The 26,578-nt window shown below is 44.1% G+C and overlaps 1 protein-coding gene across 4 annotated transcripts in view; it reads left to right on the top strand.

Annotated features, from left to right (window-relative positions):
* Positions 1 to 26,330, top strand: part of LOC126426719 (ankyrin repeat domain-containing protein 54-like) — a 69,979-nt gene extending 43,649 nt beyond the window's left edge. For 2 of the 4 annotated variants that reach the window (XM_050088638.1, XM_050088637.1), the window contains exons 2-4: positions 7,094 to 7,667; positions 11,675 to 11,821; positions 25,926 to 26,330. In XM_050088638.1, the coding sequence (XP_049944595.1) occupies positions 7,105 to 7,667; positions 11,675 to 11,821; positions 25,926 to 26,313 (1,098 nt within the window). In that variant the 5' untranslated portion in view covers positions 7,094 to 7,104 and the 3' untranslated portion in view covers positions 26,314 to 26,330. The remainder of the gene's footprint in view (positions 1 to 7,093; positions 7,668 to 11,674; positions 11,822 to 25,925) is intronic. The other 2 variants (XM_050088640.1, XM_050088639.1) reach the window with 1 other exon arrangement.
* Positions 26,331 to 26,578: the final 248 nt, after the last annotated feature.

Below are 26,578 nucleotides of genomic sequence, written 5' to 3'. Positions count from 1 at the left end.
TGAAGAATCATTAAAGTGCCTCTGTGTGTGCAGTAATCAGTGTAAACTTGTCTTCGTGATCTGTGCGAGAGCCATACGAATGGAGTTGTGATGTATTCGCAGAGTCAGGATTTGACGTTGGTTCTACAGACTTTCTAAATGTGGTTTTATGGAATATTGTCTCCTCCAGAAATAACCTGTACTCAGTGCAGTCCTTAGCTCCTCGAAAAGCATGCAGAATGGCAATGTTCTGAGCTGATTTAACAATTGCGGCAATCACTCACCCAGACGCAGTATAGAAACTTTCCTATAATGCATATAATGTCTCGTAATCTGCACGAAACACGGCGCGCAATGTTTGTGTACGAAATAAAATGTTCACATGCGAATATCTCCTAAAATAAATCACTCACAAATCTCAGGCTTTCACAAAATATTCAGTACTGTAGTCGCTCTTTGTCAACGGCAACAGAAGCAATAAAACGCGCAAATTTCTTTATTTTGGAATAAATTTGATCAGCGCGATTTAACACAGGCGTTTACCAGAAGATGGTTCCCGAACAACTTAATCGGCTCCTAGATCGGAGGCACAAAGCCATACTCGTACGCACGGGATATGCTTAATTCCTATTGGCTAATATGTTAAACAGCCAATCAGATCATTTCGAGCACTTGTGTACTTCAGGTATTTTTAATAACAGCCAGTCAGATTACTGCAGGTAATTTAGACGAGAAATCGCGTAATTCCGAAACTAAATAAAATTTAATGAAGACAAAATTAGATTCCATTCCACAACATAAATTACTTACAAATTTAATACTCAACGCCCCTTCTGGCTGCCTTTTACAAAATCAACCCAAGTCGGGCATACGCCAATAATTCTACTGTTGTACAAGAAACGTTCTCACACATACATTTACTTAATTTCCATAAAATTTCAACGTATGTCCTCAGACCCTGCAAAACACTTAAATAACCAAAACACGATGAAATAATTATTTTCCAAAGTACTTTTTATTTAGTCAGAAATCTGCGGTAATGAAAAGAAAGAAAATTCCAGACAATTAGATCTTGTGGACGTGTACTTCTGGTTGTAGTTTCAGTTGATGCTATAGATGAATCCATCACAGTCGTCCCTTAGGTAAAAATTTATATCTTCGAAAGTACTCAAGTTGTTCACTTGAAATCAGCTGTGTCAGCTTGAGAACCAAAATTCTGCTCTCCTCCCAGCTCCGTGGTAAGCTACGCCTTCGATGTAAGATGACAATTCGTAATAATTAACTACATTGCAAACCCAGAGAGTGGTTGAAAAAGTGTTCATATAGCTGACAGGCCAGTTTCATCTGGTAGTTCCATTAAACTGATAGTGAATAAACAGTTGATCAGCCACTCACGTCTTGCTGCATCAGTGACCTGCCCGTCATCCGTGTACTGCTTGCCGTGGAGTGCATCCTTCGTTGGACCAAACAGACGGAAGTCGGAAGCTGCGAGATGCGGGTTGTTCAGCTCCGAGTGATCCACCGGTCACCCTGAATGAGAGCACGTCCCCACATCGCAGCAGTCACAGCCGTCTGCAGCTGACCGACACGCGGAGGTCGGCCAGATACGCACAACCTTGCTGCGACGATGACGCTGCTAGGCCAGGCGTGGATCACCAGTAAGCTCTTCTGACGATGACAGACACCTCGCACTAAGACTCACGGTGCTTCTGTTCACTGCCAAATCTCCTCAGACATTCTGCAAGCGGGTATGAAGATCTCCGATGCTCTGGTTTTCATCCGAAAGAAACTCAGTGACAGCTCTCTGCTTGGGTCGCACCTCCTTTACGGACGCCATTTTGGAGGCTACATACAGTGCTGTCAGCTGATGGAATTCCATGAAGCTGTAGCGGCTGAAGCGGGAATATTCCACAATGTCTCACAATTTCGCATTTTTCTAACAGAAATTGGCCGAGAAAAAAGTTTAACGTTGCAGATCGAATGCCCCCGTAATTTTATAAGTAGCTCAGTTGGACGATGATTATGCTTATGTATTTTAATATGGGTCCTTGACCTTGATGTGGCTAGATTCTTCACAATGCCTGTCTTCGTCTCAGCATCTGGTAGCAAGAAATGCGTGTGTTTGAGAATAGCTCCTCCTTAGATTTCTCTCTGACGTCACTGGAAATTTGTTTAATATCGTTCTCGGCCAAAGACACCAACATCTTATTGCTATCTGAGCTGCACAGTGAAGTCGCTACCACAGCCAGGACAGACACACAGCCAAACCAGTTACAGAAGTACTGGCTTGCGCGTCAACTAGTTCCGAAAATGACGAAGAGATTAAGGAAATGCTTTTCGAGAGAAAAGAAATTGGTCAGATCGTTAAGCGAGATGAAAACTTGATTGTGATGGGGCACTCGAAATAGTCGGAATACGAAGTGGAAGAAAAGTTGGAGGAGAAAAGAACTGAAGTAAGGGAATGAAAGTGGAAGCTGCCTGGCAGAATTTTGCACAGAGCACAATTTAACCACTGCTAACAGTTGGTTTGAATCATAAAAGATAATTGTGTACATGTTAGGAGTCAGAATGCACCTCACTATTAGAGACATACTATATAGTCCTAATATTTACTATTACTTAACAAATGAAAATAATGTGCTCGGATCGAACCTTCTTCTCTCATGACGACTCTGGAAGTTGCTAATGTCCATTCCAATCAGCTGGAAATTTATTTCCTGAACCAGAGATTACGAGTTGCAATTTTCATTTTAATCAACGACGTGGGAAGAAGTCCCCTCTTAAGAAAAACGAAGAAAGACATTGTTATCCAACAATCTATCCAGAGTACGATGTATTGTCTTAGAAATATTGGACCATGGTTGGCTGTCTATTCAGAAAATACTGTCTGAAAAACTAGTTTCGTCGATTATTTGCCTATTTCTGGACCAGTTGGTTCATAGAGACCAGATGCCATCAGACATTTGGAATTACAGTGGAAGGCCCCATCACATCAAAAACGCCTCTCAGGGGTGGAAGAAATTGATAATATATCAAAAGCTCAGCCAAATGTTTAGTCATTAATAAACCAAGAGGGCGTAGTTCTTTCGCTGATTAATTTCTAATTCGGATGGAAAAAGAATAAAGAAGTCTGCAATTCATACTGATGAGGCGACTGTAAAGATTCCAAATTGATGGCACTGTGAAATCGTTTCTGACTTGTGACCCACACACAGAAATTACACTGTAGAAGGAAACATCACCACCATTGGAAGTTATGTAAATATTGAAAAGTAGTTTAATGCTCGTCGCACTCGTTGGAAAACTTGTAAACAACTTTAATGATGGACGAAATGAGACCACTTCCTCACGGTTTTCCTGGGAAACGACACACCGACAAGTAAATACCTGTTGCAATTTGTGGAACATTCGGTAATGAAGACCGGTAGGGCTATCTTAAAGGTCATCCCTCTCCTAGGGCACCATCACGGCACTCCTATTGAGAGAGACTCTATGAAGAAAAACCTGTGTGGGTGGACAGCAAACAGAGAACCGGTGCAGAAGACACAAATGACAAGCAGCCACGTCCACTCATTCGCCCTTCGTCTGCAGACCTGCTGCAGACCACTGCATGGTGTGTGGTCGAACCACTGTCCTCCCGAATGTGAGTCCAGCGTGTCTCACCGCCGCGCCCTGCATATCCAGTCCACTACTTGCATTTCACACACGTTGCTCTGCCGGTTACATGGCGCAGACACGCACGAAGATTGTGTCTCCAAAATATGATGAAGGTGATGGGGACCATGGCTCTCTGTCTACTAATAATTCAGACGCGATCCCGCTGAGTATCTCGACAAAGTTGTGATTACCTAGAAAACCGTTTGAGTGAAAGACTCTGCGGAAGCTCAGTGTAAACTACTGTCGCATTGCGAGTGTCACAATAAAGTAGAATACTACGCCACTGATCTCAGGATACATTAAACATTTATAAGACAATGACGTCTGATCCTTAGACGAGGAACATACCGATGCTCGAAGACTGTATGGAAATGTAAACCGCTTTACAGCTTTTACCGCTTCATTTATTTACATGCAGCACCACTTGGATGTAGGAAAATACGGTAACAATACCTGTAAACAACAGTGAAAAGTCGTTCATTATGCGATTACAACGCCAGTGTCCAAAGTTTTGAGCCTATAACATTGAGTGCATACTTGGTATGGGGAGGCGAAAGAACCACAAAGCGATATAAAATGGAAACAAGTGTACAACTAACTAATGAGGGGTGGGGAAGGAAGACTTAAGTTGGTCGGGTGGCTTCCAGAAGCCTGCAGTGCACGTGTTGGCCTGCGACCCTGCGCTGACCTCCGGCGCTACGCTCTGTACAGCACTGCCTCGGCGTCTCCATCCACGTCGAGCGGCCGCCACAGAAGCCTTCGGACGAATTCTTAGGCGCTCTGCTAGCACCGTAACGATCCGGCAGAAGTCTTACCCTGGTGTAATAGAGATGTTCATTCGGCACGTTTCGAAAAAAGTGGGCGCTGTTCTCGCGAAACCCACTTGTCTGAATTTCGGAAACCACTTTACACTGTAGGGTGTGGAACTATTTCACTGACTCCGTCGTTTGCCCCCTCATACGACCAGGAGAGTCAAGAGTGATGTCGGAGCTGTGATAGAGCATGACGTATCTGTCATCTAATAAATATCTGAACGTTCTGTGGGGCAAAGATGCTATACAAACACGTCCACGCCAAAAGGAGATATAAATATATATTTGTGCGAGTTCCACAACACAAGTTCTGGAAATGGAGGCAACGAGTTTAATTCCTAAATTGCTCAACCTGGAAATACCTGGGTACACCATAGCTTGCAACATTCGGATAAGATGGCGACATGATTTATGATTGTATTATGCAGCATTGTTTACGACGGAGGTGGGCGCTGAATCTTTTTCTTAAGAAAGAAGACACAGATATCAATCTGTTAAAAATAGAGTTAAACTTACTAATGAATTTAGACTTACAGTGGTTCAGAACGGTTCAAATGGTTCTGAGCACTATGGGACTTAACATCAGAGGTCATCAGTCCAATAGAACCTAGAACTACTTAAACCTAACTAACCTAAGGACGTCACACACATCCATGCCCGAGGCAGGATTCGAACCTGCACCGTAGCAGCCGCGCGGTTCCGGATTGAAGCGCCTAGAACCACTCGGTCAAGGCAGCCGGTCAAGTTTAATCGTCCCTACCCTGAGACATTCACCGAGGAAACTGATTTCTGCATTACATGTACATTGCTTCTGATCAGGTGTCACGGATCTGAGGAACTTGAGATAAGGAGGAAGAAAATTTTTCCCAATTAGAGGTGCCACCATCTTGGATTTAAATATAAGTCGTGTAACTTTATGGCTGAAACAAGTTTGTTGCTTTGCCATTTTTTTGCTATGGCATATACACTCCTGGAAATTGAAATAAGAACACCGTGAATTCATTGCCCCAGGAAGGGGAAACTTTATTGACACATTCCTGGGGTCAGATACATCACATGATCACACTGACAGAATCACAGGCACATAGACACAGGCAACAGAGCATGCACAATGTCGGCACTAGTACAGTGTATATCCACCTTTCGCAGCAATGCAGGCTGCTATTCTCCCATGGAGACGATCGTAGAGATGCTGGATGTAGTCCTGTGGAACGGCTTGCCATGCCATTTCCACCTGGCGCCTCAGTTGGACCAGCGTTCGTGCTGGACATGCAGACCGCGTGAGACGACGCTTCATCCAGTCCGAAACATGCTCAATGGGGGACAGATCCGGAGATCTTGGTGGCCAGGGTAGTTGACTTACACCTTCTAGAGCACGTTGGGTGGCACGGGATACATGCGGACGTGCATTGTCCTGTTGGAACAGCAAGTTCCCTTGCCGGTCTAGGAATGGTAGAACGATTGGTTCGATGACGGTTTGGATGTACCGTGCACTGTTCAGTGTCCCCTCGACGATCACCAGTGGTGTACGGCCAGTGTAGGAGATCGCTCCCCACACCATGATGCCGGGTGTTGGCCCTGTGTGCCTCGGTCGTATGCAGTCCTGATTGTGGCGCTCACCTGCACGGCGCCAAACACGCATACCACCATCATTGGCGCCAAGGCAGAAGCGACTCTCATCGCTGAAGACGACACGTCTCCATTCGTGCCTCCATTCACGCCTGTCGCGACACCACTGGAGGCGGGCAGCACGATGTTGGGGCGTGAGCGGAAGACGGCCTAACGGTGTGCGGGACCGTAGCCCAGCTTCATGGAGACGGTTGCGAATGGTCCTCGCCGATACCCCAGGAGCAACAGTGTCCCTAATTTGCTGGGAAGTGGCGGTGCGGTCCCCTACGGCACCGCGTAGGATCCTACGGTCTTGGCGTGCATCCGTGCGTCGCTGCGGTCCGGTCCCAGGTCGACGGGCACGTGCACCTTCCGCCGACCACTGGCGACAACATCGATGTACTGTGGAGACCTCACGCCCCACTTGTTGAGCAATTCGGCGGTACGTCCACCCGGCCTCCCGCATGCCCACTATACGCCCTCGCTCAAAGTCCGTCAACTGCACATACGGTTCACGTCCACGCTGTCGCGGCATGCTACCAGTTTTAAAGACTGCGATGGAGCTCCGTATGCCACGGCAAACTGGCTGACACTGACGGCGGCGGTGCACAAATGCTGCGCAGCTAGCGCCATTCGACGGCCAACACCGCGGTTCCTGGTGTGTCCGCTGTGCCGTGCGTGTGATCATTGCTTGTACAGCCCTCTCGCAGTGTCCGGAGCAAGTATGGTGGGTCTGACACACCGGTGTCAATGTGTTCTTTTTTCCATTTCCAGGAGTGTATAAACCATCTTTTGACTGAGAACGATAACATTTTTAGAAGGTGAAAGCAGTCTATCATAGCACCGCACTGGTAGTTACAAACCTTAGGTGATCGTGATGCAGTATGGACCCTTGTCATTTTAAGGAAACTGGTGACATTGCAATTGATTTAGGGTGGACAACACTTTCACAGCTGTTGTTTCATACAGGTATGCATGCGCCTCGTACAAGTGTTGAGGGTGCAGTGTGAGGGCTGCTCAGTGGCACTGTGTTTCAGGACCACCCACCATGTCGACAGTTACGGAGGTTCAGAACACCACAACCGAGGCCCTGGCCGCCCTGCTAGACGGGGGTGACGGCGCCCTGGTGACGCTGGTGGCGGGCGAGACGAGGGTGGCGGCTCACAGGGCCGTGTTGGCAGCCGCGAGCCCCGTGTTCGCAGCGATGTTCGCGCACGACATGCTGGAGGCCAGCTGCGGCCAGGTGAGCATCGACGACGTGGAGGGCCCGGTGCTGAAGCTCCTGGTCGCCTACACGTATACCCTGCAGGCCCCCCAGCTGCCCGACACGGCCGCCCAGCTGCTCTCGGCGGCCGAGAAGTACGGCTTGTCGGCCCTGAAGGCTGCCTGCGAGCGGCAGCTGATCTCGCAGTTGGCCGTCGAGACCGCAGCGGCGACGGCCGTCACGGCAGTGAGGCACTCGTGCCCGGACGCCGCCAGGGCTGCCGTCGCCTTCATAAAGGACCACCTGCAGGTGGTGGCCACGCGGGGCTGGGTGGACGCTGTGCTCGAGTACCCACAAGAAGTCAACGAAGTCATCCGTCTGCTCGGTGAGCCACCAGCAGAAGCCTGGTAAGCACGATTCCCTTTTTGGCAGTGCTAGTGTGAATTTGACGTCGTCCTTGCTTTGTTCGTCATGGGTTTCTTTGCTGCCTACGTTGCGTAACACCTTAACTTGATCTACTTACTGATCATCAGTCACGATGCTAAGTCTCTCGCTGTTTTCACTTCTACTGCTTCTATCAATTTCGCCTTTCTCTGATTTACTCTGATTCCCTGTTCTGTACTCATTAGACTGTTCATTCCATTCAGCAAACCCTGTAATTCTTCTTCACAGTCACTGAGGGAATCGGTCATCAACAAATCTTATATCATTTCACCCTGAATTTTAATTCCACTCTTCAATCTTTCCTTTATTTCCGTCATCGCTTTTTCGGTATATAGATTGAACAGTAGAGGCGAAAGATTACATCCCTGTCTGACACCCTTTTTAACCCGAATACTTCGCTCTTGGTCTTCCACTGTTAATTTACCTTCTTGTCTCTTGTACATATTGCAAATTACTCTTCTCCTCTGCCTTACCCGTATTTTTCTCAGAATTTCAAACATCTTGCAACATTTGATATTGCCGAACGCTTTCGCCAGGACCACAAATCCTATGAACGTTAGGAACGTCAATTTTCTTTTCCGTTCTCCTGTGTATTATCCTTCTTAGCAACTGGGATGCTAGAGCTGTTAAGCTGATTGTGCGATAATTCTCACACTTCTCTGCTCTTGCAGTCTTCCAAATCGTGCAGATTATATTTCTCTCAAAGTCAGATTCTATATTGCCAGACTCATACATTCTACACAACAGTGAGAATAGACCTTTTGCCACCTCCTCCAATGATTTTAGAACTTCTGATTGAATGTTGTCTATACCTTTTGCCTTCTTTGATCTTAAATTTTCCAAAGCGCTTTTAAAATCTGATTCTAATCACCAATATTTTCCATACCGACTCCTGTTTGTTCTTCTGTCACGCCATCAGACAAGTTGTTCCAATCAGAGAGGCCTTCAGTGTACTCCTTCCAACTTTCCGATCTCGCCTCTGTATTTAACACTGGAATTCCCATTGTGCTCTTAATGTTACCACGCTTGCTTTTAATTCCGTGGAAGATTGCTTTCAATTTTCTATATGCTGCGTCAGTCGTCCCAAGAACCATTTCTTCTTTGATTTCTTCACATTTTTCGTGCAGCCATTTCACGTTAGCTTCTCTGCACTTCCTATTCATTTCATCCTTAAGTGACATACTTCTCAATTACTGATTTTCCTGAATATTTTTGAACTTCTGTCTTTGATTGATCAACTGAAGGATTTCTTATGTTTCCCATGGTTTCTTCGCAGTTAGCTTCTTTGTACCTACGTTTTTCTTTCCAACTATTGAGCTGTTAATTATCGCAGTATCTGTAGCCTCAGAGAACATAAATCTCATCTCTTCTTTCCTTAGTACTACTGTATTCCACTTCTTTGTAAATCGATTGCTCCTGACGAGTCTCGTAAAGTTCAGCCTACTCTCCATCATTGCTAAATTGTTATGAGTCTAAATCTACTCCTGGGTATGCTTTACAGTCCAGTATCTGATTTCAAAATCTGACTTTAAACCTCCCATGTTTCGGTCCTTTCTCAAGTATACCCCCCTTGTCTCAAGATTCTTGAATAGACTATACCAGCTATTACTAGGATAAATTTACTATTGAACTTAACTAGCCTTACTTCTCTCCTATTCCTATTATCAAGTACATATTCTCGTGTAACCGTTTCTTCTACTCCTTCGCCTACGGTTGCGTTTCAATCCCTCCATGACTATCACATATGTACCGAATTACCTGTTCAATATCCTCATACTTTCTCTCTCTTCACTTTTAACTTGCGACGTCATCATGTATACCTGAACTATGGATGTTGTTGGTTTGCTTTCGATTCTCACGAGAACATCTATACTCATCCGTTCACAGTATCTCACTTTCTGCCCTGCCTTTCTATTCATACTGAATCCTACTCCTGTTATCTGCTGCTGTCGCTACTACCCTATTCTCATACGACCAGAAATCCTTTCCTTCCTTTCCTTTCCTTTCCTTTCCTTTCCTTTCCTTTCCTTTCCTTTACTTGTCTTTCCTTTACGCGTCACTGACACGCACTACAGCTAGATACGTCCTCAGCATTTCCCTTTTCTTATTTTCTAGCTTCTCAACCACATACAAATTCCTTACTTTCCACATGACGACTCGTAGAATGTTATCCTTTTGTTGATTACTCAACTTTTTTCCCATGGTCACCTCCCCCTTGTGCCTCCTCGCCTGGAGGTTTGAATGGGGGACTAGTCTTGCCAATGGAGAGTCTGTACAGCACAGACTTAATGAGTCACATGCCTCATTGACGGACGTTATGTATCTTTAAGCAGTGGTTTACATTGCCTTTTGTATCCTCACGTTGTTGATCATTGCCAATTCTTCCTCATTTAGGAGCAGTTTCAGACCTCAAGGGAAAGAGAGTGCCCTGAACCTCTGTCGGCCCCTCCGCCCTCTTTGGAAAGGCTGTTGGCTGAAAGAGGGTGACACCTGATGCTGGAAAAGTCTTCAGACACCAATGCTGATGATTCGTATTCAAAATTCAAGTGATGGTGAGGTTCAAACCTAGGACTGAGGACTTTCCTGATTACGAAAAAAGACGCTGCCCCTGGGTGACTGGCCCCAAAGAGCAGGGTGTGACTCCCTGAGATATCCAGTCAAGCAGGAGCTATGAGCACTGGGGCTACTCATGCACACTGGGGGCAAACAAGAAGAGAATACTCCAGCCAGCACAGTATCATTGTCACACTCAATGCTGTGCCTTACAATCACATTTCCTTCTCGTCTCTGTTCAGCTATCGCCCCGAATTTTTTCCGTGCATTCCCTTTTACAAAGCAGACAGGCAATCTCTGCCCCCCTGTCTTGTTTGAAGTTCCCCATGGCGTTACCAGAGGTCGTCCACGGAATCCTATGAGGTTTTCCGCTACTGGGATACAGCAGATTATATTCGCTGTCCACCTACAGGTGTACGACATATCTCCCACAACGGCAGTATTGATGTGACGTTTCCATCCAGCTATCATTTGTTGCCTCTGTCTCTCGGATACATATGCTCCATACAAGTCTATTTTGTTTCCTTTCCAATTTAAAAAAAAAAATCCATATTCAATAGACTACAGGTTACTTCACAAGTTGTAAACATTGTCCATCAGATAAAATTGCATACACTGCGTAACCCATATTTTTTCTTTTAATGGTGGCCTCTACTGCAAACTGCTCAACACGAAAATTGTTGTTTAAGAAACACATCACCACTGCTGTCTTTTCAATGAATCGAATTGTAGAGACATTACACGCATATATACAGTTCTATTTGCTTTACTCAAATGCAGATTTTGAATATACTCTTGATAACTTTTATAGCATAGCTCTTGTAATTCTTGTCCATCTTCTTCATTCCCTTGGGCTTCACATCAAACAGCGCCTGCATATCCATGACCATATTGTTTCAACAGTAAGTTGATACCCCAACTTATCAGTTTGTTTCTCTATCGCTGGATCTCTCTCTCTCTCTCTCTCTCTCTCTCTCTCTCTCTCTCTCTCTCTCTCTCTCTCTCTCTCTCCCCCTCTCTCTCTCTCTTCCTCCAGTGATATAATTCAGCATCCATATATCAGTTTTCAAATTACCTCACAACCAAAAGTAGCAGCCAGTTGACTGTAACTGCTTCTAAATTCTGTCTGATAGTTGTTCTGTGAGGGCAGCAAAATTGTTGGCCCTTATGTTTGGGATTTGGTTTGTGCTTCATTGTGAACAATTTGTTGTTTTGCATCTTAGGCTACGCCAGTGGGGATTGTAGCAGAAGTAGTGCAGAAAAAGATCAGTTAATTGGTGGCACAGTCAGGTTAAGTGAGGGGCTGGTGTTGTTGGCACTGAGTGTTCTGTTGCCCCGGTGGACAGTCCCTCAGCTGTACCGCCTGCAGTGAGCCTCTGTGTGAACACGCCCACCCACACAGTGTTTCTCTGTGCAGCTCGCCGACCGCCACAGGGGGCGGGTCCACCCCCAACTCTGACAGTCAACCCCACAGCGGCCACAGCCGGACTCCTGCTGCAGCTGCGCCTCCCACGTCTGCCCGACACACCCCTCCACCCGATGACGCAGCCGTCTCTCGCTTCCGGTGAGTTGTTGCCACACGTGCCCAAGTCTTACCCTCGCAGTACTGCTTATTTTGGCATTAACCAGCCGATATAGTAAATAAAATAAAATACAGATTCCTTCAGTTTTTGGATAGAGGTTACAGTTGCCATTAAACATTACTCCTTTCTCACTTTTTTGGCTATGATATTTTGAAGATTGAGCACATACGCAGAAGATTTCTCGTTCTCTGTATTTGCAGTGAGAATTACGTTCAGTTCAGTCACTCAACTGTAGTTACGTATTGTTCGTATTGTTCAGGAAAAATAACCTTGTTTCACAAAGCACCTAGCATCTAGAGCACATTGGTCTATCGATTATTCAAAAGAGTTTGAAGCTCATCGCTGTTGCTTTTTGAACATTTTTGATCACATTCTAAGTTGATTTCTGAATGAATCGTAAGTTGATTTTTGAATGCGTGCATAGTGTACGTGATGTACCTGCCAGGGGAATCCTCGTCGCATCTGGAAATAAACTTTCCTGCAGACAAAAGGGGACGGGGCTACATGAGCTGAGTGGAATAAAGCCGCACGGGTGAATGTAGTGTGTGTGTGTGTGTGTGACTGACTGGTATGCAGATGATGAGCGAATAGCTACGTCCATAGATTGACTACCAGAGTGGAAATGAACGACCGACAGGAATAACAGATACGAAATATTAACGTATTATCCAGATACGAAATATTAACGTATTATCTTGTCGCTGTATCAAAGAAAATGAAAGTTCGACAAAGTTCTTGACCAGGTCGCTACACTAGAGAGGGCAAGTTGTACATTTCCTGGTTAGCAGCCGCTTAAGTTCCATTCTGGGAGTAGCGCGGAAAACGCGTTGTACGAACACGTAATAACGCCTAACCGGAGAATAATCGCTGGATAATTACTAAACCGGTGATTCTGGCAGAGTTAGTAGAGTTAACTGGAGAATGAGCTTTTCCAATGATACGAATAGTTACAGAATTAGGGATGAGAAGCTTTTGTTAGAACGAGGAAGGAGAAGAAACGGGGCGGTTCCAAATTTATACAAAAATTTCGTACTACTACTTTTCTACTTTTCGATCTCATGCTTAAGAAACTGGAGCTTACGAATGAAACATGAAACTATTTCCTGACATAAAGCCTTTCGCTTGTAGTAGGCCAAACAGGCATTTCATATTATTACTTGGCAGAGTTATATTCTGCCGTATTATAAAAATGACCATGATTACCAAAACAATCTCGCTTGTTTGGTGTGTGTTACAGTTGCTGCAATATTAGAAAGGCCTATTTTCTTTCGTCCTGCAAACAGTCACTATAGACGTAATGAGATCGAGAAACCACACCAGTCTTTGGTACTATTTGTATTAAAAGCTTTTTGAGTATTAGACAACACTTCGATTTTTCTTGTAGCAAAACATTTGACGAATTTTGATGAGGTAACAGATTCTTTCGCAGAAAGGAAAGCACGGCGTGTAAAGCTGGAGCAAGATTAGTGAGAAATGAACGCAAGGATTGAAGAAATATGTACTGTCTTGCTTGTCTCTTGTCTTATCTGGTTTTGTCTATCCTATATTTCATTTTATGTCACACAGAACAGAAAGTTATTAGCAATTAGGCAATAAAGAATCCAGATTTTCTGAAGAGTTCTTCTTCTTCCGGTTACAAATAATTCCATCCAGTATTAATTGTGACGTTATTTCCTTTAAAATCAAAGGACATTTTAATTTCCGCTGTCCTGAATGTACTTCGATGGCATCCGTTACAAAATACACATTTGAGTCCCACAGTGCGAAGTGCAGTGATGTGCAGTGCAGTAAGAGAACGCTGTGTGAAGAGGCGTGGCACTGCACTTCAGCACACTTAAGACCAAATAACGCGTCTTAAATTTCTTCGTTCAAAGTTATATGTTTTATGCATAGGACTCTTCAGGAAGAAGTGCTCTACAAAATGAACATTTTTTGAAAAGTTTTTTTTGACGCCCTATCTCAAGCGCTCGAGGGACCGGGGGGGGGGGGGGGGTGATCTGTGTTCACATTTAGTGACTTTGCTGTTTCCTCTTCGTTCACTGCTGTCATGTCAAATGAAAGAGAGTGGTTTCTGTGGCTGGGAGATATCAAGTGAATTAAAATACGTTCACACAATTATGGAAGATTAAAATATGTCATTAGTTCCAGATTTTAATACAATTTCCACCTCTCTGACAGACAAGCATTAATTATCTTGCAGAACAATGAAGTTACTTTTGTCGCTTTGCTGAAGTAATTCGGCTTTTATTGATCTTTTCCGCTGAGGCAGCCAGTTTGTTTGAAACAAAGTGTTCAATTCCACACTATTGGCTAGTTTCAACTGTTCGCTGCATTTCAAGGGCACGTTTTCATCTTCTACAGGGTGTATACGACCCGGGACAACCGTGAGATCTGGGAAAAACCCGGGAACTTTTTCATCCGGGAGAAAACCAGGAAAAAACCGGGAATTTTTTAGAATTATGGGAATTTTTCATTGTTTTAGTTTTCAGTTAAATTTCTGTAATTTTGACTGGCAAGAACCGTTAGAACAAATGATATTACTGTATCCCGCAACTGCAGAATAATACTGCAACAATGAAACTTAACGAGAGAAAAAAAACCAAAATAACTTAAAATGCAAAAGAAATGCGCCACATACGACGACGACACAGAGTCCTCATGCAAGTGTCTGCCAACAGCAAAACGTGTCAAAGGCTTTGGGAAGGCTGTGCAATACTTCGTAACAACAAATTCCCTCCGATGACCGTGAAGTCACAACTGTTTACATTACATTCGTGTTAGCAGTTACGAGCGAGCTCATGCGCATGCGCAGCTGAGTCGCGTTTGAGAAGCAGATTCTCCCGCTTCTGGCTACAGGAATGTGGCTCTCCGCTGTGCAAGCAGTCGCAGCAAGCAGCTAGATGGTACCAGGAAAAGGGGGCGCCAAATTCATATTCTCAAGGAAAAAAACTTGTTTCACAAAGCGCCTAGCATCCAGCGCACGTTGATCTATCGATCATTTATATGATTTTGAAACGCATCCTTGTTGGTTTCTGAAAACATTTTAAGTTCATTTCTGAATGAATCGTAAGTTGATTTTTGAATGCGTGCGTAGTGTACGTGATGTCTCTGTCAGGAGAATCCTAATCGCATCTAGAAAATAAACTTTCTGCAGACAAAAGGGGATGGGGCCGTACGAGCTGAGCGGAGTAAAGCCGAACGGATAAATGCCAGTCGCTGTCTGATTATGTGGTTGATTGGGTTTTCGAATGTTCAGCTTTCTTATAATTCGTAGCGAAATCCATAGATTCAGCCTACCAGAACGGAAATAAACGACTGCAGGAATAACAAGTGGGTAAGATTACGTATTATCTTCTCGTTGTATCCAAGAAAATGAAATTTTGACAGAAACTTTATGGCCAGATTGCTACACTAGTAAGGTCCAGTTGTACAGCCCCTGGCTAGCAGCCGCTTAAGTTCTGATTCGGAAGTAACGCAGAAAACGTTTTGTACGAATTTGTAACAACGCCTAATGGCAGAACAATCGCGGGGTAACTAAACCGGTGTTTCTGGCAGGGTTACTGAAGTTAATCGGCGAACAAATTTTGACGGTAGCAGGAATGTCTACAGAATTGGTGATGATAAGATTGTTAGAACGAGGAAGCAGAATAAACGGGGACATCACACAAATTATGGAAGGACGAGACTATTCCAAATTTATATAAGAATTTCGTAATACTAGTTTCCGATCTCATGCTTGAGAAACTGGTGCGCATGAATAAAATGTGAAACTATTTCCTAACATAAAGCTTTTTGCTTGTTGTAGGCCTAATAGGCATTTGATATTGGTACTTAGTGAATTATATTCTATCGTGTTTTAAAAATGACCATTTGTGTCAAAACAATCTCGCTAACTTGGTGTGTGTGTGTTACAAAATTTGCTACAATATTAGAAAGGCCTGTTTTGTTTTATTTAGCATCCAGCGACAAAATAGACGTGATCAGATCCAGAAAACACCAATCTTGGGTATAATTTGTATTAACAGCTGTTTCAGTATTAGATAACGAAATTTCGATTTTTCATGCAGCAAAAAGTTTGGCGAACTTTGGTGAGGTAATAGATTCTTGTGCAGAAAGCAAAAGCACGCCATTTAAAGCTGTAGCAAGATTAGAGAGAAAAAATGCTAGGAGGTAAGTATTGAAATGTGTACTTTCTTGCTTGTCTCTTGTCTATATTGGTTTTATGCATCCTATATTTTACTTTTGTCACACAAAACAGGAAGTTATTAGCTATTAGGCAATAAAGAGTCCAAATTTTCTGAAGAGTTCTTGTTCTCCCAATTACAAATATTCCCATCCGCTATTAATGGCTCGTTTTTTTAAAAATAGAGGGGCAGGCTGTCAGACTGGCTGACTGGGAGCAGGAGAGGCACCACAGGACATTTCTATTTCCACAGTCCTGAATATAGTTTAATGTCATCGCTTACAAAATATACCCGTTTCAATTCCACAGAGTGAAATACAGTGACGTGCGATAGGAGAATGCTGTACGAAGAGGCGTGGCACTGCGGTTCGGCACACTTCAGACCATATAACATGCCTTATATTTTCTCGAACACGTATGTTTTTTTTTTCAAATTTTTCGGAATGATGTGTTTTACAAGATGCCCTAGGGTACTTTTGAAAATTCGATTTTTTTGGTGTTGACCGGTTCGCAAATATCGTAGATGCGAGGCTGATGCGCAGAGAAGTCTGAACTACAGTGGGCAGTCACCACGTGGCCCGTGTTGACGTTCAGTGGTTTTCCTGTTTCTCCTTCGTTTACTCTCGCGTCACATGAAAGCAAAACGGATATCTTTGGCCGGGAGGTATCAAGTGAATTATAATACATTCACATAATTACTGAAGGCTGATATACATTATTAGTTTCAGATTTTATTTTGTTTCCACGTTTCTGACATCAAGCACCAATCGCCTTGCAGAACAATGAAGTTATTTTTGTCTGTTTGGTAAAGAAATTTGGGTTTTATTTACCTTTTCCGCAGAGGCATCCAATGTATTTGAAACGAAATTTTTAATTCCACAGTACTGGCTAGTTTCAACTGGTCGCTGCATTTCAAGTGCAAGTTTTCATCTTCTAGCACGTATGGCATTATTCCATAATAATGAACCAAACATGAGATAATGCAGCACTGGTACTCCCAGAAAATTTACATGTGAATCTGGACATACGAATGTGCGCTTTAAGTAGCAGTTTAAATGTGCACATTTTAGTATGGTTCACGAAATTCTGATATCTTGGAGTACCCTGGGACGTCTTACTGCTTTTACAACGTAATGTAAGATCTTTCAATGTTTTACACGTACGTACATACGGGCTTCCTACGTCATGTTAGCTGCGCAAGCGCGGGGCGGCTCTTACCTGGCGCTCTCCGGCAGCTGCTGGAACGAACCTGTTTCCAGCAGGTCGTGGAAAAATATTGCTAATGCTGGTTTGACAAGCGTTAATTTCAAAGTAAATATCTTTTAACGTAAGTTGGACTATGCGCGAGGATGTACCATGAAATTCTTAAATCACAGAGTGTTTGACTCCATTTAAAAATCAACTCTTTAATGACAAGCCATTTAGAAGAATTTCGAACCCTGAAGATCAGACATTTATGTCGTTATTAAACATTTTCCTGCCACATTTGTGTGATGTATCGTAAAGTGTAACATGCGCAAAAATCAACATTATATCGAAAGACTAGCTTCTCTTGCAGCTTATTAACCTTAGTGACCAATATTATATGTGGAAGCTTTGCTTTTCTTGTAGCAACACTATGTATATTAATGTAAGCCATTAACTCGTGTGTTACCGCTGCTTAGCAGGGATGTTGCTATTGGCTGACTACATCACGCGCCCTATGCCCTGAGTACTCGCTGTCATGAGCTGGCGAGATCACGTGACATGAGCTGTGGCTGGCTTACAAAAGCGCATCGCAATCTCGATTTCTGTGATTCGGAAAGTAACATGCGGTGTTTGGTGGAATTCCATTGTGTGCTGTCGTAATACGAAAATACGCAACGTACATGTTGCTGACATCAAAGATATTGCCAAAACGTGTATTTTTCCCTGAGTTTCGTTTTCTAAAGTGCCAGGAAATTCTAAGCCCATGTCCAAAACCATAACCATTCAAAGGATTGATAAGTTTTGCACTTCCGAGGGGAAATATACTGTCACTTAAGACGGAAAAAGTGTTTTCACGCGCGAGAAAGTGTATTTTTAAGCGGGAAATCCGGGAATTTTTTTCCTTGTCCATGTATACATCCAGTATTAATCAAATTTGATACGTATGAAGTATCGTCTCTGTTGTGTGACTGGATTCTTGATTTCCTCGCAGAGATGTCACAGTTCATTCTGATAGACGGCAAATCATCGAGTAGAATAGAAGTCATATACGGCGTTCCGCAAGGTAGTGTCATAGCCCCTCTGCTGTTCCTTATTTACATAAATGATCTAGGTGATAATCTGAGCTGCCCCCTTAGATTGTTTGCAGATGACGCTGTAATTTACCGTCTAGTAAAATCATCAGACGATCAATTCCAATTACAAAATGATCTAGAGAGAATTTCTGTATGATGCGGGAAGTGTCAGTTTGCACCAAACAAAGAAAAGTGCGAGGTCATCGACATGGGTACTAAGAGGAATCCGCTAAATTTTGGGTATACGATAAATCGCACAAATTTAAGGGCTGTCAATTCGACTAAATACCTAGGAATTACAATTACGAGCAACTTAAATTGGAAAGATCACACAGATAATATTGTGGGGAAGGCGAAACAAAGACTGCGCTTTGTTGGCAGAAACTTGGAAGGTGCGACAAACCTACCAAAGAGAGCCTACATTACACTTGTACGTCCTCTGCTGGAATATTGCTGCACGGTGTGGGCTCCTTACCAGGTACGATTGGAGGAGGACAGCTAAAAAGTGCAAAGAAGGGCAGTTCGTTTCGCGTTATCGCGCAATATGGGTGAGAGTGTCACTGATATGATTCGCGAGTTGGTGTGGCAGTCGCTGAAACAAAGGCTGTCCTCTTTGCGGCGAGATCTGTTTACGAAATTTCAGTTGCCAGCTTTCTCTTCCGATGGAAAATATTTTGTTGACATCCACCTATGTAGGGCGAAATGATCAACATAATAAAATAAGAGAAATCAGAGCTCCAATGGAAAGATTGATGTGTTCCTTTTTCCTACGCGCCATTTGAGAGTGGAATGGTAGAGAAATGGTATGAAACAGGTTCATCGAACCCTCTGCCAGGCACTTCAGTGTGAATTGCAGAGTAAACACGTAGATGTAGATGTTGATTCCCTCCTGTATAGAGATTCAAGTACTTTCTGCTTTGATTGACCAAGATAATCAGCTGCAGATTTGATCGACTTTGGAATCCACTGAACATTTAAAACCCTCCTGCACCTCGGGCAGGCAACAGAAGCACACCCATTTCCACTCGCAGTCATGGAAGACAGAGAGAATTAGTGTTGAAATTATATCAGGGGCAGGCAACAAACAGATATTTTTCAATTTTCGTGCATACAAATCATGCGGGTAATAACGCGTAATTTAGCACAGGAAGTACATACCTACAAGTAAAAAAATTTTAAAAACGCTCCATATAAGATGACACACACCTACATGTGCTACATGCACACTGAAAACATCGACAGTGTCGAATTGTATACTTAGTGTCCAGGATAATAGTATTAATAATGCAGCACATGCTGATATCAAAATCCGTATGCTCCGTAGAGAATGTGAAACAAAGCAGAAAAAAATAGAACGCCAAGATGACATGCAAGACTTGGAAAGGTAAGAAGCGGGGAAATGTTTGGGATGCAAACACGCCGGCCGCGGTGGCCGTGCGGTTCTAGGCCCTACAGTCTGGAGCCGAGCGACTGCTACGGTCGCAGGTTCGAATCCTGCCTCGGGCATGGATGTGTGTGATGTCCTTAGGTTAGTTAGGTATACTTAGTTGTAAGTTCTAGGTGACTGATGACCTCAGAAGTTAAGTCCCATAGTGCTCACAGCCATTTTGTGATGCAGCGTCAAGGGTAACAGCAGCCATGTCTCCGAGCTGGTAGTCCGTGCTGCTGGAAACGTCGTCGAACTGTTCGTGCAGATGGTCGTTCTCTTGCAAACGTCCCCATCTGTTGACGCAGGGATCGAGACGTGGCTGCACGATCCCTTACAGCCATGCGGATAAGATGGCTGTCACCTCGACTGCTAGTGATACGAGACCGTTGGGATCCAGCACGGCGTTCCGTATTACCCTCCCGAACCCACCGATTTCATATTCTGCTAACAGTCAGTGGATCTCGACCAACGCGAGCAGCAATGTCGCGATACGATAAACCGCAATCGCGATAGGCTGCAATCCGACCTTTATCAAAGTTGAAAACGTGATGGTACTCCTCCTTACACGAGGCATCACAACAACGTTTCACCAGGCAACGCCAGTCTACTGCTGTTTGTGTATGAGGAATCGGTTGGAAACTTTCCTCATGTCAGCACGTTGTAGGTGTCTCCACCGGCGCCAACCTTGTGTCAATGCACTGAAAAGCTAATCATTTGCATGTCACAGCATCTTCTTCCTGTCGGTTAAATGTCGCGTCTGTAGCACTTCATCTTCGTGGTTTAGCAATTTTAATGGCCAGTGGTGTATTATTCAGACAACATTCTGCATCACTAGAAATACGTCTTCTCGCCACGGCAACTAAAGACAGTCTCTCTAATTTAGATTTTTTTCACAGTTTTCGGAAAATATTGAAGTTCCTTTTGTGAATTTGTACTGAGGCACAATTTTACTTTCACTGTGTAAAGGAGTGTTGTCGCTTTTTGAACTTTCATCAGGTCCAGTGTGTAATTTTGACTATGTGAGGCAAGTATATGTGACACCCATTGCCCCGGGGGGAGGGGCGGTTTGAATGGAATAAGACGATTTCAAATGCGAAGAAACAGGACACCAGTTGCGTTACACAATTTTTATCGGAACTAGTGTGCTCTTTCTTCACATCGACATTCTTCAAAAACAGACGTTGAAAATGAACAAAAATGTAAACGACAAAACTGGTCGCTGCAGTGGACTGAGGGAACTGCTGGCGTAATCGGCGCCCAGCGCTACCAACAGAAATGGCAAACTTTCAGATTCACGACCCAGTTCTGGCGCTACAGCTGCAGGGTCGCTGGCATTTGCTGAAACGAAAAAGCAGGGAAGTCGACGTGAAGTGTTGCGGACAAATCCGATACGTGACGAAACCGAACGATGGACCCACGAGACACCTTTCAGTGTGCCACTTACATGCAGTTACCGCAGCTTGCACGGTGGTTGTCGGGAGGCGTGGACATCCGTCGTTTTCCTTTCAGTTCTTGGTCTGAGGGGGATAGCTTGTTGATGTACAGAGTATCCAATAATAAATCAATACTCCAACGAACAGCTCTAAAACCGGGAGTGTACTTACAACGTGCAGCCCATATTTTTATAGGCAGGCACGTTGATGATTTTGCGCTGATATATCCATACTTTCCTCGATACATGGGGAGCAGATAACGGTATTTTATTTTATGTCGATACATCGGATACTGTACATTTTAAAAATATCAAGTCATAGGCAAGCTCTATCATTCCGCAATCGACGTCTGTTAAAACCTGTCGTGCGGCCATCAAGACGTCGGAAAGCCTTTCCCAGGAGCCACCTCAGTAGAGGTGACAGCGGCGCCAACCCGCCGCCCTTTTATACCTTGCGTACGCGATACTGCTGCCATCTGTATGTGTAGATATCGCTATCCCATGACCTCCTGTCAGCTCAGCCTGTCTCTGCCTGGAAGCACCCGGGTGGTTCTACAGCGCAAAAGACCTGCTGTCAGTTAGAAATTAGAAACTACTCGAAATTGTACGTAGACGGAATAGATTTTAAATAAGCTAAACATTTATTCAAAATAACTGATGCCTTGTCATCCACAGACTAAATACTCTCCTTAGTGAAGTGTGTTTTTACATTTTAATTAACAATATAGTCAAATTGCACACCATCGACTGCTAGGCACATTTGGAATGGCTGTTTGAGAGAGGGAGATGAACTGGACAAGCTACATTGGATGATACGTCGTTGTGTGGTCTGGCGCGCATCATCTGACATACCTGGGGTTCATGACAGACTCTATCTTTTAGTGCTCCCCGTAGAAAGAAATCCATTTGAGTCAGATGAGTATTTGTACTAAAATTTGCTATGAGAACGGATTAAAATGCATCGTGGTTTTAGAAATATTATATACTGCTTTTGGTGAGTATACTACGAGTGAAATAGGTGTTTACGACTGGTATAAACCTTTAGAAGAAGATGAGGATGACGAGAAGTTCATAATAGAAGACGAACTGAGAGTCAAACCAAACGATGCGTAAACTAACACTCAATCGTCTCGGTGACATATGGCCGAGACCAGTGAAATGTGAATGTTATGTGTCTGACGGTAATCTTCGGTTTTAACAGTACAGTGCACCACGACTCCTTGTCCCAAGATGAAACGGCCAGTAGGCAGATCTTCTCACCAGCTGAACCCCGATGGCTTGAAGCAACACGGAAAGGTGTCCGGCTTTGTGGCGGAACAGTTCACCGTCTCTGCACTGCGATAACGCACCTGCTCACAGTTCGTTGCGTGCTTGTGCATGTTTGGCTAGAAACAATACTGTAGTGATGTCCTTGGCCCCACGTTCGCTCCATGTGTGACATTTGTTCCCAAAAATAAAGACAAACCTTAAAGAGCTGTCTTTTACATAAGAGATGAGATTCAAACTGCACCTCTGAGAGAACTAAACGCTACTGTAAGGATTGTTCCAGAATCGTTTTAAGCATTGGAAGAACCACTGGAATAAATGTATAATATGTAATGGGAAATATCTTAGTGAAGACGACATTGATGTAGACTAATAAATAAACCAAGTATTGGTTTCAACATTCACCGCTGTTGCTTCCACTATCATATTGTCCATTTTGGTGCCAATGTCACGACCCTGTCACCGTCTTCTAAGAGGAATGTCGTTGGTTCACCACCCAAGTTTCGTCGATAGAAAAGAGTTCTGTTAATTTCCTGACTTGTATCAAGTATTTGCATCGCCAGTCAGTCATCACTTCTCTCTAGAGGGATGTTTCCTTTACTTAGAGGTCTGTTGCAAGTAAATCGCATATCATGCAGTGTCTTACGCTAAACAGCTTTCTTCCAAGGAAAATAATTTTTTTGTTTTTACGCCAACAACTTATTTGTGTAATGTCAGCACTAGTTTTTAGCCATACAAAAGTCCCTATGGTTGATCAAATTACCGATTTTGAGAAGCTGCTTGCAATGATGGATTTATACTCCAAATTTCGTAGTGCACTTTCTTGGCGGTTCTGGCAAACCGCGTGGTTTATTTTCGGTCGCCTTTCTGATGCGTCCAATAGCGGCAAGGCTGACTTGTGTGTAAACTACAATCCTTTCTTTTTGAGACGGGCAACATTAGCCCCCAGTTCTTTCTGTGCCGACTCTTTAATACAATCTGTGATTGCAATAGAGGTGGCTGAGCCATTTTTACCCCAAAGATCGCAATTATTTGCATTGTGCAGATTTTCCTGTGATGTGGTGCGCTTGTCAATCATCTCTGAATAACATATTCGTACATGTCCACAGAGCATTTCACACGGTGGATTACTGTTGACCGTTGAAGGAGATAGAAACGTGTGGAATAGGTTCCCATATATGTGAGTGGACCTCAGCTCTTAAGTGACAGAACCCAGTATGTTGTCCTCAGTGGCGAGTGTTCGCCAGAGGCAGGAGTTCTCCAGAAAAGGGTCGTGGGACCGCTGTTACCGTATGTATACATATATGATCTGGTGGACAGGTATCCGCAGCTGTTTGCTGATTGTTCCCTAGTGTACAGTAAGATGTCGTCGTGAGTGAGTGTAGAAGGACACAAGGCGAGTTGGACAAAATTTCTAGTTGGTGTGACGAGTGGCAGCCATCTGTAAATGTAGAGAAACGTAAGTTGATGCAGGTGAGTAGGAAAAACAGACATGTAATCTTGAGGTACAGCAGTAGAGGTGTTCCGCTAGACACAGAGGCGTCGCTTAAATGTCTGAGCGAAAGTTCGCAAAGTGATACGAAATGGAACGAGGTTGAGAGGACTGCGGTAGGGAAGGCGGGAGGTCGACTTTAGTTTGTTGGGACAATTTTAGGAAAGTGTGGTTGGCCTGTAGATGAGGCTGCATGTAGGCCGCTGGTGCGACCTATTCTCGAGTACTGCTAGAGTGTTTGGTATCGGCAACAGGTATAATTAAAGGAAGACAGCTATAGGACTGAGAGCTGAGCTGCTAGATTTGCTACCGGTAGTTTAGAGTGACGCAGAGGTATTGTGCAGAAGCTTCAGGAACTCGAATCGGAATCACTGGAGGGGAGGCGAAGTTCTTTTCGAGGAACTCTGTTGAGAAAATTTAGAGAACTGTTTTTTGACGCTGACTGCAGAACAATTCTAGTTCCGGCAATGTACACTTGACACTAGGCGTGTGAAGATAGGGTGAGAGGCATTGTCGCTCGTACAGAGGCATACAGGCAGTCGTTTCTCTCTCGCTCTACTTGGGAGCGGAACGGATAAAGCAGATGACTGCAGTCAGTTGAGAACTTTTTATATGTACCAGTTACTACTATTGTTTCATATGGTTGCTGCTCCACCTACATTGATTATTTTGTACTGAATGCAGCAATTTTATTACGTCTGTAGTTTCTAGTTGGTATTTCACTTGTCTTTGGAGCTTCTTACTGGCTCTCTCGCTTGGGATTAGCCTTTAACTTGCATCAGCTGTGGGGAGAGGTTCCCGCGACATTGGTTAAAGTTCAGCAATGCCAGATCTATACCAGTGTTTTGATATTTGTAAGTGAACATGCGATAATGAATCAACACTCTGTTTGTATTTCTTACAGGCACCTGATTTCTTTCTGGCATGATCTAATTTATGCATTGCATTAGATACAGGAAATACAGTACTTTTTTGAGACTGGTCTAAAGTTACGGTTTAAGTGTTTGTACTACTACTGAAAGAGAAATTTCACTCGGAAGCAGCGTAGCTGGTGTACACTTTAAGTTTACTTAGACCTTTTTAAGTATAAATGTAAAGTTTTACGCCTTCTGTAGTGGTGTGTAACTTATTTTGTGTCCAGAATTTTCAGAAAATGCAAAAAGTTACACAAAGTTAACATGACTGAGTATAGTAGTTGTGCAGGATGCCGCCTGCCACAGACCATATGGTGGGTTGCAAAGTTTGTAAGCAGATGGAAATGAATGTTCCAGTGGATGTATCTCTTGTTGCATGCATGATTATATGAGCACATGTGACGGTTATTATGCAGCGGGTAGTGTGTGTGTGTGTGTGTGTGTGTGTGTGTGTGTGTGTGTGTGTGTCTGTGTGTGTGTGTGTGTGTGTGTGTGTGTGTGTGTGTGTGTGTGTGTGTCAGGGAGAGTCGACCTGGTGCCCTTGTTGTATTTAAAATATGTCGACTGACTTATTGTGTACGAAGCAGTGACTTTTATATCTTTTGTCGGTATGTCAGGAAATTTCCATGTTACTTGTCTGAATCACTTAGCTGTCTGGTAAGGAAATTGTATTTCAGTACTTGCAGATGAGTGTAGTTTCTAGTGTTTTCTTCCTAAGTGAGAGAAGGGATTGGTACCCAGAGAAAGTAGTTTTAGGGGTGTGTTTGAATGTAGATGAAGGATTGGGTAGCAGCTGCATGCCGAGGTGAAAGGAGGCGGATCTGTGGAGTGAACTATGAGGGAATGTGCCAAATGTATTTGTTACGGGATGGAGTGCACCTATTTTTAATGGGAGATGGCTGAAGTTTTTGATTATGGGCTAGTGCTGTGCATCTGTCTGTAATACGCTGGTTAACCCGTATCGCAGAAGCGAGATTTCTAGATTTGTGACTTGTCGCTCGGAAGAAGTGTATTCCGAATTGTTGGCAGTTTTGCGGCTGTGACAGTTTCTTTCATTTGGTGTGTGTGTCTCGATAGTAGAGAGTAAGTGTGTCGATGTTTTGTGCAGGAACCTTTCTGATGAAGAGCGAGGCAGGAGGCTGAGAGAGGCGGCTAAGGAGGGGGCGGTGGAGGAGGTGCGGGCGTTGCTCGCGGCTGGGGCGGACGTGGGGGCGAGGGGCGGGGGCGGGGGGACCGCCCTGCACTGGGCTGCACGGAGAGGCGACGCGGCTGTGGTGCGGCTGCTGCTCTCTGCGGCGTCCGACCCCAACGCCAGGGATCAGTGGGGGCAGACGCCGCTGCACTGGGCGGCATGTTGTGGCCACGCAGAAGCGGCGGCCGCGTTGCTGCAGGCCGGAGCCGACAGGGGGGTGAGGACTGATAGTGGGAGGACCGCCCTGGACTTCGCCAGGCGGTACAACCATCAGGAGATCGTCAGGATGCTAACACAGAGTTAATACGCGCCACTAGAGGAAATGGCATCCTGCACTTCATTCTACATGATATTAAAATAAAAAATTGAAAAAAAAAGATCGCTTTCTCTATTCATTTCTACCTTTAGCAGTCCACACAATTACTCCAGTAACACCACAACTACTGCAACAACAGGAGATATCTGTAAACCAACGTGACAAACCTTCCTTTTCAGAATTCACTCTGTAAAACATTTCACAACCAATTTCTGCAAAAGCTCAGCAACAATTGACAAATACTCCATCATTC

Source organism: Schistocerca serialis, chromosome 11 (assembly GCF_023864345.2).
Source record: "Schistocerca serialis cubense isolate TAMUIC-IGC-003099 chromosome 11, iqSchSeri2.2, whole genome shotgun sequence".
Taxonomy (NCBI): domain Eukaryota; kingdom Metazoa; phylum Arthropoda; class Insecta; order Orthoptera; family Acrididae; genus Schistocerca; species Schistocerca serialis.
The sequence above is the reverse complement of the archived record's forward strand: the minus strand, read 5'-3'. Positions and strand labels throughout refer to the sequence as shown.